The sequence below is a fragment of the Notechis scutatus genome, chromosome 3 (assembly GCF_049901735.1).
Source record: "Notechis scutatus isolate UNSWTSFEM ecotype Mainland chromosome 3, rNotScu1.2, whole genome shotgun sequence".
NCBI classification, from domain to species: Eukaryota; Metazoa; Chordata; class Lepidosauria; order Squamata; family Elapidae; genus Notechis; species Notechis scutatus.
In genome coordinates this window covers 119990433-120010989 of record NC_142011.1, presented here as the reverse complement: position 1 = coordinate 120010989, position 20557 = coordinate 119990433, and the positions used below count along the sequence as shown (strand labels likewise).

Genomic DNA, 20557 nt, shown 5'->3' with positions numbered 1-20557 from the left:
ATCATTACTTTTCTAGATTAGCTTCCATAAATGAAATCATTCAGCAAGTTCAAGGAATTAAACAAGTTATTTTCCCCCCCAATTTTATTTCTATTTATTGCTGGAATATGCTCTGCCTGGTTGTTTATCTATTTTTGATGTAGTAGCTACACAGACATTCATTGCTTATTCATAGCAAAGTTGTTCTTATAGTTAACATTTTTATTTTCATTTCTTTTAGAGATTGAACAGCCACTTGGCTTGTGCTGAGGGGTGTTCTATATATTTTCAACACCTCTTACTTACTAGGATTATCACTAGTTTCTTTTCAGTTTTTTAAAATTTTCTGTCCATTTTTAAAGTTTTTCTCCTTTTGTACTTTGATTTATCATGGAGATTTTAGTTCCTAAATAGGATGTCTCAATTTTTTAAAAATTCCTTGGCTATATTTTAATGAGTTTTTTTTAAAAAAGTATGTTGTCTTTATCATGGAATGTAAACAAAAAATCTTAGATGGACTTTTAAAAAACAATTGCTTGCCAAATCAAAAACTTTTTTTAAAACAACTGGGCCCCCTCCCATCTATATTTTTCTATACAAGAGATATATTTTATTCAAAACATGTCTTGATCAAGTATAATCTGCCAGGGTAGAGTAATTTAAATCAGTAAAACTTCAAAAAAATTAATACTGGCATTTAAAAGTTTTAACAATCACATTATATTCTTTATATAATATTTCATACTCATTAATTCAATAAGTGCCATCTAAACATTTTACAATTTTTTTTATTTTACTGGTGGATAATTAAGGCTGGAGATTTCAGTAACATTTGGGACCCTTTGCTGGCTCTTTCAACTAAATTTAGTTCTGAAACTTGGAGGTGGGAATTTAATTTGGTGGATATACAATAAACTTAAAATAAAATACAGCAACGTTTAGAAATTGGGGGATATGCCCTCCTAGGGAAACATTAACAAAACAAGGGGTACCCAGAAAGTCTTTGGGAAAATTAGTGTAAAAAATGAAATTATATTGGCCTAAAATATTCAAGGGAATAAACAATTTAAAGGCAGAGAAGGAGACAGAGGATATTGCAAAACAATTTACTCTTTTGAAAGATAGAATGCCACCCTGGTTTTTTTTAGAGTTGTAATAGAACGATTGAACAATATTATTCCATAGAGAATGTTTAGGGCTGAGTTTAAAAAATGAGCTGTTTGAAGTTTGATATGCTTAGAGTAAGTTTTTTTGTTGCTGTTTTGGTTTCCCTTTTGCAGTTCTTATCTTTTCTTTCAGTACATAAATGCAACAAAAATACAAAACACAGTTTGTCAATTACATAATGAACATTCCAGGTGGATCCTTACATACAGGCTGCAAACTGGTCCCCAAGATGCAGGCATTCTTGCTTGGTACAGAACTCTATGTATGTCAATATCATGCAGAATTCAGTGGGCCCTTATTTATTTTCTATGAATTGTCCCATCCTGGCCGATTGAAACAAACAGTGCCTGCCTATTTCTAGATTTGCTATGTTGCTTGTTCTTTTGTTCCTCTGTGGCACATGTCAGCTACATAGCCTGCACCATGATGGTGTAGCCATACAAGCTACCAGCTTCTTTAGGACATATTGCATCAATATCTTAATCTGGCATGAAGGATGAAGTGCTTAAGGCTTCTGCTAAGAGTAATTCCATTCAATAATCTGTTATCTTTTCTCTTTAGGCCTCCCATTCATGGAAGAGTTGTCTCTTAGGCAAATGAGAATGCTGCATCTAGGAGGCATCTATGGCCCTTCTCACACATATCTGAAAAACTGAGGAGATGAATTAGTAGGATGGTAGCAAGCCTCAAAGTATCCGACACAAGACATTTCATTTCTTCTCTGTATATTTCCAATGTACAACACAATACAAATATTGCATTACCAAAGTTGTTTCTTTACTGCAAGATTGTACCAACACAACTGAGTGCTTCCTGTTGTGTTAAAGCTGGCCACAACATGGTATTAACAATTTGATATTCACACAGAGGGTTCACATCTTGGAGACCTGTATGAAATTAGCAGATGCCTTTTTAATATTCATCGTAGTGATTCAAATCTGTAAAATAGGCATTGGAATATGCTTTTGCGGTGAGATGTGGATTGAAGTACTTGTTTTGTTCTTCTAGGATGAGATTATTTTTATTAAATGCCTGGGAAAAGAATAAGAAAAGGAAAAGAGTAAATTCTCATTAAAATAAATGAATATTTATGAGGTGCAGTGAAGAGAAGAGAGAAAAGTAACATTATGGTGGAAACTTGGGAATACGAAAAAAAGAAAAAGGGAAATCAAGTAAAAAAGATATAATCAAATAAAATAGGAAGTGGTTTGAAAACAATTATTTTGTTGACATTTTGTTGTCTATTTATGGGCAACTTGAAAGAACAAAGTTTGAATAATGTGACAAATAACTGTTGAAAAATATAAAACAGATGAGGAAGCCATAACTTACATCATTTTTAACATTTTAAATATTTGAGCATCACTAGAGATACCACAGAATTTGCATACCAGACTCCGTATGACATGACAGATGGCTTTAGAAGTCAGCAAGTATAATCAGGATATGAAAACTGCTTTAAAGTGCTGCCATATAATTCAAGAGAAGTTCTGCCTGATCAAGTCTAGAAACAGAAGCAGTTCTAATACTGGTTCTACAGTATGCATTACAAATGTTCCTTTACATATATTAGGAACACACTTGCTTTTTGGAATTGAGAGCCATGCTTAGTACTCTGTATAGTATATCTGAGGTAATTCTACCAAAAATAGCCATGGCTAAAGCAAAATTCAAATAATTTAATAAAATTAAATGCACTGAAAAAGCTCACTGAATTATATAAATATGTTCATCTGTCACATCAAAATTATTCTGAAGGATCGTGGGGTTGACTGTAACACTGGAAATCTAGCTGTGCCCCTCCTGAAACAGCCCATAGTAATTTGCAATGGAATTTGTGTGTCTACATTTGACAACACATGGCCACTATTGATTCCTTACCTTAATGGCATCTACAGAATCATACTTGTCCAGTTTGTTGAGGTGATTGGTGATATTGGTGTTCAGAGGTGCTGGGGATACTGGATGAATGACAGTAGCGTCATGAGACTGTTGCTGATATCGCTGACAATAAGTGTAAACCAGAAGAGTCAGAAGGCACCCAAGAATTGAGCTACTCAGCCCCACAGCAGTCATGTGGAACAGATTAAATTCTACAAATTAGATGAATCAGAAAAGAAAATCAATACCTTATTTAGTTTACATGTTATAATTTTTGTGCCTTACTTATTTTGGGAGCAAGGGGAAATATTAAATTTTATATTGATTACAGAATTCTGCTTTCTCAATTTCCTGCCACACATATTTTTAGAGCAGAACAAGTTTTTCAAGGCTACCACAATTATATGGACAGCTAGTTGATATAGTAGAGAAGGTGCAGGCCTAGAAATTGGGAGACTTTGAGTTCTAGATCTGCCTTAGGCATAAAAGTCACTGGGTGACTTTTGGGCCAGTCATTCTATCTCAGCCCAACTACCTCAGAAGGTTGTTGTTGTGAGGGAAAGAGGAGGCAGGAGTATTAGATATGTTTGCTGCCTCAAGGTAATATATAGATCAGGGGTGTCAAATTTGTGGCCCACGGGCCAGATGCATCATGTACTGGCCATGCTCATGCCCAGTTTAGCGAAGTGGGGAGGGGGGAAGTAGCGATATGTCATGTGACGATGCTATGGCGATGAAAGTTTGACACCCCTGACATAGATGAATAGTCTGGATAAAATAATAATACTAATAAAAACCCCACATGGAGTTAGTTAAAATCAGGAGTATTAAAGAAACTGAAGCCTTTATTTTAGCATTTCAAGGACAAGCTTTACCAATTGAGTACATGAAGGTGGAAATTCAACATGTAAAACAACATCAAATGAAGCCTTTGTAGTGGAAAAGGATGAAACAATTGACTATTTGATCAGTGGCTGCAGCAAAATTTCACATACTGACTACCATCAGCATCGTGACTCAATTGCCAAAATTATTCATTGAAGACTTTGCCAGAGATTTAGATTTGAATGCAGTAAAAACTACACGGACCATGAAATGTCATAACTACTTGTTACCACCCTCTCAACTCGGCAAGGCTTGCACAACTCCTTAATTTATCCATGCTAAAGGTAGTGAAATAAGCAGGAAAGAGTCAGACTGTAGTGAAAGAATTCATCCCAACTCTAAAGAAATACAAGAAAGAATTTTTTACTATGCCTTCACTGTTGCTTATAATGCCATAATCAAAAGATTCCCAGTGGTACCCATAACATGAATGGTACAATAATACTGGTATTCTGACAAGACAACAGATGCACGGAGATAAACCCCGTCTAGATACCATTTAAAACAAGGAAGGAAAGTGAAATCCCAGAACAACTCTCCATAGCAACCAACACCCAGATAAGCAGCAAACAGCCCCAGATAAACAATCAGGGAAGAAACAACATCCTAATCAGGGAACCATTAAGGAAGAAATTACACCCGAAACAAGACTAGCAGGGCAAGCCACTATACATAAACGATCTGCAAACATCACTCCTCCATTCATAACAATGATATTAGGTCTCCCAGATATGAAAGGTCTGCAAGAAAATTATCAAGCTCAGAGCACACAAAAAGCCCAAGTGTTAAATACTGCATTACATCTTATTCTCCTCTAATGGAGCACAGGAGAGTCATGGAAATTTGAAATATGCAATCCCAGTCTTGGCTGGTGTAAGAAAAATAGAAGAAACTCTCATGAAAGTGTTGTGGGTGGGAAAAGATGAATAACTATCATAAATAAGACAAAAGTGAAGAATCTTACCACCACATCTTTTTTCTTTGATACTGCTGGTTCTTGCAACAGTTATATCTACAATAGCAATTAATTGAATTAACAGCTGAATGGTGAAGAATGTCTGTTCTAAGTATATTTCATTTGACTGCAAGCAAATTATTCCTCAAAGGATACCTTAAGTACACAACACAAGTTGCTAACTTGCCAGAACAATGCACTCAAATCCAGTCACTACATATAATAATAATAATAATAATAATAATAATAATAATAATAATAATAATAATAATAATAATAATAATAATAATAATAATAATGCCTAACCCAGGTCCTTAGGAAGGACTTGATAGGTGGATCAAAATGCACATCTGCCTTACAGTGCAACCAATCATAATAATTTTATTAAACTGGTATGCCACACAGTAGTGTTTCTCAACCTCGGATACTTGAAGAGCTGGCTAGGGAATTCTGGGAATAGAAGTCAACACATCTTCAAGCTGCCATGGTTGAGAAACGCTGCTATAAGTAATATCAGCAGAAGGTAAAAGCCAAGGTAGGAGAAAGAAGAGATTTAAATCCATCAACTAGACTGGCATATACATTTGGGATAAGAGGGAAGATTAAGGCGCTACAAGTAATTCCTCCTTGTCTCCTCCCTCCAGCTCCATCTTACTAAACAGTTCTTAATTCTTCATTTTAGACATATCTCAGTATACTTTCAGCAAGCGTGCAGCCACCTAGTCATGCTTGTTATATCAGGAATCACATCAGGGTACCATCCGTGGTTGGTCTTACCTGGTATGAAGTTGGAATCGGAATCACACGGCTGACTTTCAGTCATATTCCCAGAGCACTGGTGACCCACAGGAAATAAAACATTACACTGGCGAGTGCGGACCTGGACTCCAGATGCATCGCAGCCTGACCAGCCTGACCAGTCTGACCAACTATCTGCAACAGACAAAAATCAACAGTGCATGAAGGGACTATCTGTCCACCATGCGCTCCCTTTAAATGTCCTCCTATCCCAATCTTCAATCTTTTCTATGTTTAGCATATTGACCTGATTCTGCAAGGACAATCAATGCACTTTTTTGTATTTTGATTGACAAATCAAAATAAATAAATAAATAAAATAAACTGGAGCAATGGTTATGTTTTAGAATTTAGACCAACATTATGTCAATTTAAAAAAACATTCAAAATTTTAAAAAATGCACATTTGATACTACATCTTTTGGTGTTCTTTGTTGGATCTGGATGGATTAACAGTATGAGTTCAGCGATTCACCTACCCTAAAAGGGAACAAATTAAACTCTCAACTACTTTTTTTCTGCTCAAACATTTTCTGATATCCACACCTTACATCCTTAGAGAAACAGATACAGAAGGGAGACAGATGGTGGAGGAGCATATACAGAAATTCTGTCAACTCTAAATTAAAATACCTTTAGCTTTTGGGAAATTGAATACACCAGAATTAAGGGCTATGTACAAAGGTGGAACAGTTACTAATCTTAATCTCCTATCATGTATCTTGTTCCACATCATTGGCTGCTGCTAGCGATGGCAAAAAAATGCAGAAAATGTCATCATGATCATGCAGGATTGGAGAGTTTATCAGCTATGGACAACTGGGGAGAAGTTAATATGGGAAGCATATTAGTGTAAGGCTTAGTTTTAGCCTAGGTTATAGCCTATCCTGATTGGTGAAGATTGAAATTGAAAGTGAAATTTCTGGAGAAAGCTGGTGAATAAATGATAAAAGTGGGGAAGAGCCCCCATCTTCTTTCTGCCCTACAGCTCCCCCTCCTCAGTTATAAATATATCTTCCATCCAGCCTTCTTCTTCTTAGCACTAGGTATCTTAGCAAGGTAAGAACATTTCGCAGGTTTCACAATGAGGCTGACACTATCATCAGCCAATGCAAAGGGATGACAATAGCATTAGGCAATAAATATACTGTCTCATTGTGCTTTGCAGTTGAATGGGAAAGGCAAAACCTACAAATGTAAGTAGAAAATACACCTAAGCAAAGGACTGGTCTGACCACTGTTTTCCATGTGGCTGCTAACTGGAATTAGACAACTCATCCAGTTTGCAGAGAACCGTTGAGCTTTCTGCTTCAGCATCCTCAATTTTCATGAATGAAAACATGATTTCCACCTTGTATGCTATCTTTTGTTGTGGCTAATTCCATTCTAAGCAATCATCAGAGCAAGTTTGCATGGATTGTATGGCTCAACAATGAGTGTGAGAGCAATACAATGGACTCATAAGGCAGGGCCCAAGCTAGATTAACAGGTGAGGGCATCATACAAGGCCCATCCCAATGGGATGAATGAAGACCCCCAAGATTTGAAGCTGGATTTGAATGCTAGATCTGGTTCCCTATTCCTACACCACCTAACTTATGGCTTTAAGTAAGCTGAAGGATCTCAGCATTATCTTTCTCAGTATAACATGTGTATAAAGGAAAATAAATGTAGAAACAGTAAACAATTCTGAACATGCTGCCTAATTTAATCTAATTCTTAACAATGTCTGTTCTACAATTGGTGAGGAAACAAACAGGATGTTTCAAACCTGGGCATTGTTCTGTATTGCAAAGTGCTTCTTCGGTGTGGAGCCCTAAACAGATGTCACCTCCATAAGCCGGTGTTGGGTTTGTACAGGAGCGAGTCCTCATATAATGGCCACTTCCACAAGTAGCAGAGCACTTAGACCACGATGACCAACAGGACCAACTTCCATCAACTAGATGTAGAAGAACAGTGCTATTATTCATAGTTTCTCAAAAAGCAGTTAATACATTTATTGTCTTCCAGTTTACAACTGCATAATCTAGATCACTGCAGTGTTCGAAGCCACAAACCTGTAAATACAAATATATATATAGTTTCTCAAAAAGCAGTTAATACATTTATTGTCTTCCAGTTTACAACTGCATAATCTAGATCACTGCAGTGTTCGAAGCCACAAACCTGTAAATACAAATATATATCACTTCTAAAAAGGTAACTCAATTATGATAAGATGGGAAAAAGCCCAAACCAATGCCAATACTGCCACTTCCAAATGGGAAGTATACCACAATAGCTATGCTGAAATGTGGTATGAATGACTTTCTACATTTCTGCCCTGTGGCAATCCAGAGACTCCTGATGACTTACATAGAGTATAAAGTAAAACACCCATTCTATCACAACTATAAAAGCAATAAAATAATAACACCAAACATATGGAAAACTACAAACAACATAATGAACATGGCATGCTAAAATCAAGAGAAGGCCCTCCAGAATAACTGTTTTTAAAAGCTTCTGAAACATTAACAAGCAGGGGGGCTAGCCTGATCTCGCCTCGGTGCTGCCATAAACAAAAGATAAACTTGTTTTTTATTTATTTAATCAATCATATTTATAGGGCAACCTAAGTCAACCAACACTGGGCAGTTTAAAGCAAACACAGCCAACATAAATCCTCCACTAGTAAGATCAGATAAAAATGACAGAAATCAAACAGGTTCCAGGTCTGATAATTAAAACAAAATGTGTACAAAACACAATTCCTTGTCCCAGGGCCTGGAGAAAGAGCCAAGTCTTCAAATTTTGCTTAAAAGGACAATAAGTCTGGGATAATTATGAACCTCTGAGGGAATACCAGAGATATAAAGTCAAGAAACTCTGAAGTTATCGTCACACTTCACCGCACAAGAACACCTCTTCACGTCTTGGTAGTAAGCAATTACCACCCACCACCCACCCCCATGAAGTTTTATGTTTCCAAACATGAATTCAGCCCCATCCAAGCCCTCTTTGAAAACAGGAGAAGCAGCTGAGAGCTTGCAAAAAGCTTGAGCATGCCATGTAAGAACAAGGGAGATTGGAGAGGGATTTTGGCAGGGGAGAAATACACTGACTGTCCCTTCCCAAATCACAGTCACAACTTCAGAAGTGAAATTAGTTACTGGGCAAAGAAGTCAAGACTCTGTCTTCTGAAACTGTGTCACATCTTTTAGTTGAACTAGTCCCAAAGGAGAAGAATATAAAGCTACAAGTAATAACTAGTATAGAAGGAGAAGGCCAACAAGTGAGGGGGAATTTTCCAGGTTACTTTACAGCAGGGGTGGGCAAACTTTTTGGCTCAGGGGCCGCATTGACTTTTAAAATTTGACAGACGGGCCGGGTCAGCACAAGATTTTTTGGGAATCGCCCCCCCTCCCCCCCCTTCTCCTCCTTCCCCTCCCCTCGGAGGCTCCCCTCCCCTCGGAGGCCCTCTGAGTCAGGAGTTGCTACCGCCGGCGCGGCTCCGGCTGCTCCAGTCCGCGTTGCCTCGGGAAGGGAAAGGCAAAAAGGAAGAGCCGCGGCGGTGCTTTGCAACGGAGCAGCGGCACCGGAGGCTCAGGCTCAGCGGCCCTCCTGGTTTTGCCTTTTCCTTCCCAAGGCAACACGGGACTGGAGCCGCACGGAGCTGCGCGGGCGGTAGCAACTCCTGACAGCCCCAGCCGGACACCTGAGCGGAGCCCGGCGAAACTGTCTCTTGCTGCTGCCGGAGCACCGCCGGTCGCCTCCTCCAAGCAGCCTGCCCGCCCACCGGGCTTCCCCTCTGCCGCGCGGCTCGGGGCCAGGCGCAAGCACCCGCGAGTTAAAGGAAGCCGAAAGTTGCTGGGAAGTTGCTCGGGTGCTGGGAGCAGGCTTTTAAAGTGCCGCCCGAGCAAAGTTTAAGCAGCCCGCCCACCCGCCGGGCAGAACCCTTCCTGCTCCTCGGCGGGAAGACGCTCCAGCCTGCAAACTTTGCCTTTGCAAAGTTTAAGCCTGGAAGCCCCGGAACCAAGCAACTTCCCAGCAACTTTGGCTTCCTTTTAACTCGCAGGCACTCGTGCCTGGCAGAGGGGAAGCCGGAGTCTCCTCCAAGCAGTCCGCCCGCCCGCCCGCCGGGCTTCCCCTCCGCCGTGCGGCTTGGGGCCAGGCGCGAGCGCCCGCGAGTTAAAGGAAGCCGAAAGTTGCTGGGAAGTTGCTCGGGTGCTGGGAGCAGGCTTTTAAAGTGCCGCCCGAGCAAAGTTTAAGCCTGGAAGCCCCAGAAATCCGAGCAACTTCCCAGCAACTTTTGGCTTCCTTTTAACTCGCGGCGCTCACGCCTGGCCCGAGCCGCGCGGCGGAAGGAAGCCCGGCGGGCGGGCGGGCAGGCTGCTTGGAGGAGGCTCCGGGCTTCCCCTCCGCCAGGCGCGGCGCCACGAGTTAAAGGAAGCCGAAAGTTGCTGGGAAGTTGCTCGGGTGCTGGGAGCAGGCTTTTAAAGTGCCACCCGAGCAAAGTTTAAGCAGCCCGCCCCGCCCGCCAGGCAGAACCCTTCCCACTCCTCGGCGGGAAGACGCTCCAGCCTGCAAACTTTGCCTTTGCAAAGCCCTGGAAAACGGAGCAACTTCCCAGCAACTTTCGGCTTCGTTTTAACTCGCGGGCGCTCGCGCCTGGCGGAGGGGAAGCCCGGAGCCTCCTCCAAGCAGCCTGCCCGCCCGCCCGCCGGGCTTCCCTCCGCCGCGCGGCTCGGGGCCAGGCGCGAGCGCCCACGAGTTAAAACGAAGCCGAAAGTTGCTGGGCTGGGAAGTTGCTCGGGTGCTGGGAGCAGGCTTTTAAAGTGCCGCCCGAGCAGGACCGCCGAGCCGGGAAACGGGGCACCAAGGCAGGGCAAAGCTCCACCAGCAGTGGCCTAACTTTAGGTGGATCCAAGCAGCCCGCCCCGCCCGCCGGGTGGAACCCTTCCCGCTCCTCGGCGGGAAGACGTTCCAGCCTGCAAGCTTTGCCTTTGCAAAGTTTAAGCCTGGAAGCCCCGGAAAAAAAAGGGGGGATCGGCAGGGACTCACCTTCGGAGAGGTCGCACTCGAAGGTGATTTCGAACTCCCAGCCGAGGCCTTTGCAAATTTCTTTTCTTTCCTACCCCTAGATCGCTCCGCACTGTTTTGCAGCTTTGGGGGCCACGCGGCACAGGGCAATTACGCCACGCCCAGCGATTTTTTTTCAGGGGCGGGCCGGATTGGACGGACCAATGGCAGCGATTTTTTTTCAGGGGCGGGCCGCACTGGACAGACCAACGGGCCGGATGTGGCCCGCGGGCCGTAGTTTGCCCACCCCTGCTTTACAGTGTCAAATGTGTAACTATTTGCCTCTTGGTGACTCTTCTTGATCTTGAGACTACAGCAGCTGAGATAAGGATGCTCAGACAACCAGATAGATTAGATGAGATTTATGGGATGTGATAAACTTTGTCCTGCTCTTACAATGGCAATCCCTTGTTGTCAGGGAGAAGGAGGGCTTTAGAGAAGGAGGGTATCATTTCAAGGATAAACAAGATATCCCTGTAGAAAGGGGCTCAATTCTTGGGTGATGTATCCATATCCTCTCATTTCATAGATATTCCTCTGGGGCGAGTGGAGGTTACTTCTTTATCAATTATTTGATCATTAGATACAAAAACAAATGTCGACCTCAGAGTAACCTATCTGATGTGAAGGCAAGGAAAGAAATCACAATGACAGTACCATGCAGATATTGAGTGAGTCTGCAAAAGCAATGAAAAAGGCAAATTTCATTCTAGGAATTCATTAGGAGGGGGCTGAAAATAAAAATGCTAAAGTCTATTCTAAATTCTAAACAAAACTATAATATATTGTTTTAGCTCTGACTGCTACACTTGGAAAAGCATTTAATAAAGCTGGAAAAAAACAGAAGAGAGCAACCAAGTGATTATAGGCTTCAATCAATCAGAACAGAGCTGGAAGAGACATGGGAGGTCTTCACATAAACCATTTCAGACAAGTGACTTGTCCAGTCTCTTCTTAAAAGCCTCCAGGGATTTTTAAGAAGAGACTGGACAAGCCACTTGTCTGAAATGGTTTAGGGTCTCCTGCTTGAGCAGGGGATGGACTAGAATATCTCCCACGTCTCTTCCAGCTTTGTTCTTAAACACCTCTACTTGAAAAGGCTAAAATGCTTTCAATTCTTTGCATGTCTGAAGAGTTTATAATCAGGTACAGCATGATTTCTAGAACCGCTAAAGCTATGGGTCTGCACTGGAAGAGAAGGGAAAAAAACCACTTAAGGATAATATAAGTCAGGGGTCCCCAACCACCGGTCCACGGACCGGTACCGGTCCGTGGAACAAGTCCTACCGGGCGCTGGTTTGCTGGCGCCGCCATCTTTTTGATGAAAAAGTGCTTCCGGTGAGCTTTTCCGGGTAGAAAGCTCACGGAAGCACTTTTCATCAAAAAGATGGCGCGCCCAGCTATCACGGTACCGGGCGCGCCATAAAAAAGGTTGGGGATACCGGGCCGCGGCATAAGAAAGGTTGGGGATCTCTGATATAAGTCACTAATGTGGGTAGCTTTAAAAATGGAAATTGGATAAATTGAGGGATTAGAATGGTTTATAATTAACAAATAAATAGGGAAAGGTTTATCAAGCATTATTGGTCTTGAGGATTCAATATCGTCTCCATGTTGGGAACAGGACACTTCCAAATAAAACCTCTAAGGGAAAATGGTGGGAAAGGGATATGCCTTCATCTTTTGCTTGCAGCATCCTATTGGCATCTAGCTGACCAACATGAGAAATTTAAAAAAAAATGATTAACTCGGTTTGATTTAGCATAGTTGTTCTTCTGCTCTCATGCAGAAATGAGTATAATTAAAGAAATAAAACTAGATTATTCCTTCTTTACAATGAATGTTTTTTTAAAAAACATTTAGGAAGTATTGCATAAAATAAAGCAGAAGGCACTAACATAAAGCACTTGGTCTCCCACTACTTCCATATTGGGTTATACAAAGTTGAATATATATGACTACTTACCCGGGCATGGAAGGATGTTGCATTCTTGGTATTCCAAGGGAGGTCCCAGGCAAGGCAATCCCCCATACTTTGGCTCAGGATTATTGCAAATTCGTTTGCGGTTCCGAATACCTCTGTTGCAGTCACGACTACACTGAGCCCATGGAGACCAGGGGGACCAAGCACCATTGATAGTGTGAGTGGAGCGATGCCCAGAATGCAAAAGATCGCCTAAGAATACAAATATAAACAGGATAAAAATTTTTACCACAGCAGTAATCTGCAAATGTATTGATAACTTTGCTCTAATTTAATTTGCATCTGACTGAGTAACTTTTAACACTTATGAAGTACTCTGTCATATGGATTATAATATGGTATCAAAGACTGACAGTTATACTTCATAGGAATCTGTGTAAGTGTAAAAATAACACTGGCCAGTGAACCATGAAACTCCAATTCCCAAAGCAATTTAATCAGGCCCTTAGTGGCTTTACCAAAGTGGACACTCCACTTTTGAAGGTTATAAGTCATTTTGAAGTCTGGCTATACCTCATAATAGAAAAAAAAACTTTACTATCAACCTGATCCAACTTTATCATGTAGTCTGACACTGCCAGACTAATGGCTACTGGTTGGAAAAAAGAGTGGTTTTTAAACAGACTTCAGTTGGTCTTTCCTGTGTAGATCTGTCTTGAATATATAATTTGTAACAAATGTGGATTGTCCATATTTAAAATGTGGTAGACTTCAGAAAGATTGGCAAAGTAAAGAAGTCTCATGAAGAAGAGTGAATTCATAAAACAGATTTTAATAATATTAATTTAATTGCACTGAAACAGGCTAATGTTAAAGATTAAAATGGTTGTTTTTAAAGCATAATGAGCTAAGTAAAAAGTAAAATAGACAAGTAAAATTTAAAAGCCATTGCTTTTTATCAAAATGACTCTGTTCCATCAGGTGTAGAATACACAACAAATACGGGTATCTGTTGTAGCATATACTTTCTGTAAGAACACAATGACCAGGATGAATTATGTATAACTGCATTTACAATGAATGCTGTGACTTTTAAATCTAGGGTATTTGTGATGTTTGCTTTTCTGCTACATGTTTTTATCCATGACTTAAGAAAAGTGAACTGTGGTTTAGAACACATTTATTTTTGTTTGTACTGCAAATGCATTTCAATTGATCACAACACAAAGGTTTTTTTTAAGGATGAGACAGAAGTGCAATACAACTCTTGGCAGCCATATTAATTTTGAGTCTTTGTAAGAAGTAAACAAATGAACAATGCCAATTCCAGATGGAATGGCTACAAAGAAAACTGCACATGTAGAGACATTTTCACCCATTACTCTTCAAAACAAGTAACCAACTTCATTAAAAGCCTTTTCACCACTCCTTTTAGTTTTTAAATTACTTTATAGCCAAATTCTAGGCATGCTTGTTTAGATAAAATCTGGTGTGTTCTCATTAATTCCCAATAAGTATGGTGGCAGCCTTATTATTTTGTCAAAAAAAATCTGCATTTCCTCTTGCTGAAATAATTAGGGACCTCCAATTGCTGGGATCCCTCATCAATTTAAGAAAGATATCTAATAGCAACCTGTGTATTCAGAGTCTACAACACTGAAAACAATGTGCAGAAGAAGAACAAGATTAAAGTACAAAGTGGAAACATATTTTGGGGAGGGGAAAAACCCCGCTAGGCAGGAGATGGGACTGGCCTAACCATTATAGAACACGCCATGTTAATTCTAGAGCAGGGGTCCCCAAACTTGGCAACTGTTAAGACTTGTGGATTTCAACTCCCAGAATTCTGGGAGTTGAAGTCCATAAGTCTTAACGTTGCCAAGTTTGGAGACCTCTGTTCTAGAGCATGGGGAAAGGAAATAAAGATATTCTGGAATGGGGCACTGTATGCCGAGCGGCTATCTGAACAGAAGAAGCATTCTCATAATTCCTTGTAGTTTCCCTATATGCAGTTACAGTTCGTAGCACCTAAACAGCATCCAAACCAGTTCAAAAGCACCATCTCAATCATCCTTACAATAACTCTACAAGGTGGATCCTCCGTACTTGGCAAATGTAGTATTTATACAGAAAAGCTTTCTGAAAGGGAAAAGTGAGCTTTAAATCTGATATTTCTTGCCTCAGTATTTTAGTTAGATGCTAGCTCTTTTCTGTTTTTATCTTTATCCTCAAGACTATTCAATTTACAATAATAATTGCGAGAGTTGCAATTACCAGGTCCTTTTTAATTAGAGCAACACAAAGTCAACAGAGACAACGATTAAAAGCCTTCAAGTGCTTGAGATTCTGCCAAACAAAGGTTACTATTGTTGTCTCCTGGCCCAGAATCAAGAGTCAAAGATGAGACGAGTTATAACAATTTGTGTTTAGGTGCAGCATTAGGAATGTTAAAATAGTCACAATGGAACCAAAACAGAAGAGCTATTCTACAAGATGTAAAAAATGAGGCACACAGGCCATGTTAAAGGAAGTTTTAATTACAAAATCCTTGCTGCAGGGAGGATGGTAGAAGACATCGTCCTGCTGGCATTTCAAATGAGCTGCTGCAGGCTATAAAGTTTTATTTCCCAGACTCAGGCCTGTATACAACTCTGTACAGCTGGAAGAGAATCAGAAAGAGCAAGGCAAGTGAGGAGATGTGGGAGGGGATCTGTACACAGACATCAAGATTCTCTTGTTTGTTTCAACTACCAGTTTTCAATTGCACACAAAAAAAAAAAAACCATGCCAGAGATTTGGTTAATTTCAGGATCTGAGTTGGTTGAATGGCAGACATGGCTGAAATCTGGCTAGAACTTACCTAACAACTTTCACTTTACTTCCAACTGCAGGACAATTGAGAGAATACATTCAAGAGAGCGAAATCTTACAGTGAAGAATCAACCAGAAGGTGCAATGGGGGTTAACTCTCCCACTGTCCCTGCCTCAGCCATTGTCCTTAGAAGAGATATTTGCAAGGACAAAAACACAAATATTCCACATCCGTATGTTAGTTAAGTGCAGAATAGGAGCACAAAGATCCAGATTCTAGGTTTTCCTTAACCAGGAATCCACCTGAATAATCTCAGGCCAGTCACATCTTCTTGGTACTAATAATGGTCAGACTCTGTGATGTTGGGTGATAAACAAACCCCCTTGTCAAATCATGGATTGATAGCTTTGCTGCAAGAGCTAGGAGAGTATTAAAAGAAGCACATCCCCCAGCATGCAGGGCAAATGAGAAGGAAAACAAAAAACAGTAACTCTCTACCCTCTATTTCTATGCTATACCTCTATATCTGGCTCATTAATCTTTCCCCAAGACAAAGAATTGAGCCTTTTTTCCCTAAAAATCCAGAGATGTCTGGATTTGACAAAACTGTCATTAGGCAAACACCCACTAAATAAAAGCAATGTGGAAGCTAAAGAAATTGTACCAACACAGGGAAGGAATCAGACAATAGTGTCAAGTTCTAGCAAATCATGGGTCAGTGGCCTTGTTAAGTATCAATGAGGTGTCTAGGGCTAACAACTAGATGACTGCAAGGAATAGAAGTCCTTCCATTCTCCAGCATTCAGTCAGAACTGAAGCTTCTTGGATGAGAAGTGAAATGTCTTCAAGGAAAAAACAAGAAGAATATTAATAGTTTTTGATGGAATGTAAGTAAGTATGCACTGCAGAATTGTAGAATCAAAAATCAGATGCTGATGAATTTTAAAAGTTTAAAAGATGTCAGAAAAAAGCAATAGCTTTATATCACTTTTAATTCTAAAAATATATTCTAATTATATATTCTATATATTCTAATCTTCAATGATCAGTCAAGCTAACTAAAGGGGCAGGGTGATTTGCAAAAAGAAAACATTAATATCTCCTTCAAAGCACATTACATATACCTTTATGCATTAAAAATGTTTCTACAGAAAAATACAGTTTAGTGTTGCCTTGTACCACAAGATGAATGGCATATAAATTTGACAAATAAGATAAACGGATAGATAGATTTTTGTTTCTTTGCAGGAGAACTGAGCGGTAGTAGTTAATTTTTAAATGATGTGCTTTGTGTTCATATTTCCTGGATATGTTCGCAGGCAACATGACACTATGAATAAGTGCAATAAACTATTACAGATGTCAGCAGTTATTACTTACTTCAATTGCTGCTAACTCTTTGAGCTTGTCCAGATCAGGAAACAGATACCCCAAGATGACTAGAATTTTACTGAGATTGGTTATTGTAACAGTTTTATGAGCCTGGTTGCATTTTCCTTTTCCTTCTTCTTGTACCCCAGGGAGCCAGGGAAGGGCCAGTCTGAACCTCTTCCTAACACTTTCCCTGTTTCCCACACTCAACCTGTCCTTTTCCACATGTTGCTGTAACAGTCTCTAAGCAGTGTTATCTCCATAATTCCCTACAATGAAAAGATAATAGGGACCACGCCAGAGGCAGCTATGTTTGCCCCACTGCAGAGGTCAGATTTGTTCATCAACCATAGGTACTGAGGGTAACAAACCTGGGGAGAAAGGAGAAGTACTGCTGCCTGATGAACAATGTATCTCCAAGTGTATGCCATTAGGTTCAGCCATAAAAGAGCTCCCTGCAGTTCATACTCCATCACTTAATTTACTGTAACAATAAGCAGTTAGTGTTTCTTCCTGAAGTCTGTAAGACCTTCTATTATAACAAGCTTAAAAGATTGACAGGGATTATGTGGATGATTGCTTACCATCAGTTGCGCACCCAGTGGCGCCATCCTTTGAACAATAGCGCATTTCAATCCTTTGCCTTCCCACATCTAACAAACTTGCATCAGGAAGTCGTGCTTTACAAGTGTATCGGAATCGTTGTTCATAGTGCCCACCATTGTCAGAGATATTCACTGGTGTCCACGGAGTCCAAGGAGTTGTCTTCTTCAGTTCTGGACAAGGGTTGGTATTGCAAGTCTGATATTCCTACAAGAAATGACATGGTTTAATAGAATTTAACAGAATAGCTGAGTTGGAAGGGACCTTGGAGGTCTTCTAGTCCAACCCTGCTCAGGCAGGAAATCCTATACCATTTCAGACAAAAGGCTGTCCAGTTTCTTCTTAAAAACCTCCAACGTTTATGATACTGTGGGATAAATGTATGATGCTGTATGATAATTTGGATAATTAAGATCAGATCTTGTCAACGCTTACAGTCTGGTGACAGACTGTAAATTGTAACAGGGTTATAATATGATTAATATGCAAGCTGAAAGATTGCACCAGATTCAGTCTTCCATGGACCAAATAATCTTGAACTAGAAGCTTAAAAAACATTAACAACTGCAGAAATTATCATTTGGATGCTAACAGATTTACTGTAGGCAACAATGGTTATCTTGCTAACTCCAGATCCAGTGGAAAATAGAATTCTGGTACAATGGAATATACTTTTTTATAAAATATAATTTGATGGTCTAATATACTTATCAAGGATATACTTGATTATTTAAACTGAATATTTTAAATTGTATCCACAGTTGTTTTTTAAAAATAAAATCCACTGATACTAGCATAAACATAGCTTTAGAAAATCACAAGCAAATTGTTCCGAAAAGGAAATTTGAAAGGGAGGAAAACTATCAAGACTCTTCTCTTGGATAACCTTGTCCCAAAACATTTAGAATTTGAATGGTTAAAGGTATGTATGAGGCAAACCATCACCACAAAAGTAAACACCTATAGCGTATGTATGTTACAAATAGCAGTTCTACTGTTCTGTTTATTCCCGCCCTCCTGCCCATTATTGTCAGAGAACAGCAAGGCAGTTTGAAATGGCCCAGGGCTCCAACACAAGAAATTCCATGGGCAGAAAAATTACCTTCCTAATACGTTTTCCTGACAGATATAATGATGAGTTACCAGCGCCATAACCCCTGGCTTCTTTTTAGCTCTACCTCATAGCCCACTCTGGCTTGATACAACTAATTTGGCCAAGTACTTTTCTTCAATTGAAGTTTTCTCAGCATTGGTGAAACTAAACTCCCACCTAACTGTACCCTTCCTCAGTGCCTTGGTGCAATCATAACATGTTTAGAATCGTTCTGGTTTTTATGTGTGCTGTAACCGGCTAGATTAAGAATGGCAGATATCTCAAGTAGTACCACAGCAAGAAAAGGGGGCTAGGGGGAATTCAGCCTTTAATCATTTAGTATGGGCATGCAGGGCATAGCTTTTAAACTAGCTACCCCTGATTAGTAAAAAATGTGATGTTGTAGATTCTGGATTCCTCCTCTACTGAAAAATGCGCCATCTAAACTAATAGTCTCTGCAATACTTAGCAGAATGTCCATCATTAAATACTCATTTTGGGTCCCCAGGTTAGTTGCTCATTTCACAATATTTAATTTTTCACTCTATGTATATAGTTAGCACAAACAGGCTTTATGACTGAATCAAATGAGAGCCATAATTACAGCAGCTAAAATGAAACACATTTCTCCTACATAATATGTGTGATGGTTGACTTCTCTTGGGTTAATGCCAAATCACTCCCCTCAGTAAAAATAAAAAAATCAGAAGAGAAAACTTGCTTTGATCTGTTATGTTACGATAGGACTGCTCTGACCTTTTATTTACCACTCAAATTTAAAGGTTCACTAAGGGAGATCAAAATAATCCTCCTCTGGAAGTCTACAATACAGAGGCCACTGAAAGGTAAAGTGAAATGGAGAATGCTCTTAACCTGTGTTTGTGCGGGCAGAATATAAATAGATTTCATTTATCTAGGACGCTTCTGGTTTTGCTCAGTCAAAAGTACCAAACAATAAGGTAGAAATCCACAAATCAGAATATAGCCCGGATCAGCACAGCAGCAGAACTTAGCAAAACTATAGAATTAATGTAAAAGGCAACTCTGAAATACTGGAACAGTAAAAAAATTCACCGGGCAGACCCAGCTGGTCTCAGGGCAGTCTCCCATGCAAGAGGAAAACTCTGGCAACAGAATAACAGCCACACAAACTTCCATTCTACTGTGTGCAAAGGTGAAGCAGCTGCTTTTTGAGATGCTGCATTCATGTTCCCATGTCCTCCACAGTCATTTGGGGGTAATATCTGACGCATGCACAGTTCTAAAAATGATAATATTTGTTGTGTAGTGATGGATTAGTGTATTTCTGAATTCTTCTCTGGGTCATACAACATCACCTTCTCGACTTTATATTAAAGTCCTACAAATATCAAAGCAAACAACGAATGCAGATATTACTCACAACACTGCAACCCGGACAATCTGGACCATTTTCGCATGTTCGGTAGCGAGCCTGAATGCCTCCTCCACACTGGGCTGTACATCGCTCCCATACACCCCAGCCAGTCCAGAACATATGCGGAGAACACAACAAATGCTCATTACAATACCTGTAAGAAGGAAAGCAAGGTCAGATTTAATGTGGTCTTTAGTGTGCTGTTGCATTAAGATGATTTATTAATATAATTGTCTAGAAATGAAAGATAATTCAATTTCAGACATCATCCCCTTTTGAGCTTGGATCAGATAATTCTGCCTTGGATGCAAAAATAAAAACATGATTTGATATTCCTATCATTGTTTAGGTTTTCTTCCCCCCCACCCCCACCCCCAGATGTTACCTTTTCTTTCTTTTACTCCCCTTTGAAAATTATTTTCAGTCTGTTAGGACCATTATGCCAGCAGCCTGCAGGACAGTGCTAGCATTCAGTAGTGTGATCAAGAGATTGCCACAAGCTGTTTGTGATAGGCTTACATTCTGACTGAGCGATCAAGAGGCCTCTCCATTGTGATTGTGAAATAGCTGTTTGGAGCAGAAAAGCTAACACAAATTGACTCAACCAGGTACTCAAACAACATGGCTGC

At 40.1% G+C, this 20557-nt stretch overlaps 1 protein-coding gene across 4 annotated transcripts in view; it reads right to left on the bottom strand.

Moving 5' to 3' along the window:
* Window positions 1-511: 511 nt before the first annotated feature.
* Window positions 512-20557, bottom strand: part of SEMA5A (semaphorin 5A) — a 199139-nt gene continuing 179093 nt past the window's right edge. For all 4 annotated transcript variants that reach the window (XM_087961104.1, XM_087961101.1, XM_087961103.1 and 1 more), the window contains 8 exons: window positions 19935-20082; window positions 17421-17646; window positions 12696-12905; window positions 7437-7607; window positions 5645-5800; window positions 4877-4924; window positions 3028-3239; window positions 512-2178 (listed from right to left, as the gene is read on the bottom strand). In XM_087961104.1, the coding sequence (XP_087817230.1) occupies window positions 2059-2178; window positions 3028-3239; window positions 4877-4924; window positions 5645-5800; window positions 7437-7607; window positions 12696-12905; window positions 17421-17646; window positions 19935-20082 (1291 nt within the window). In that variant the 3' untranslated portion in view covers window positions 512-2058. The remainder of the gene's footprint in view (window positions 2179-3027; window positions 3240-4876; window positions 4925-5644; window positions 5801-7436; window positions 7608-12695; window positions 12906-17420; window positions 17647-19934; window positions 20083-20557) is intronic.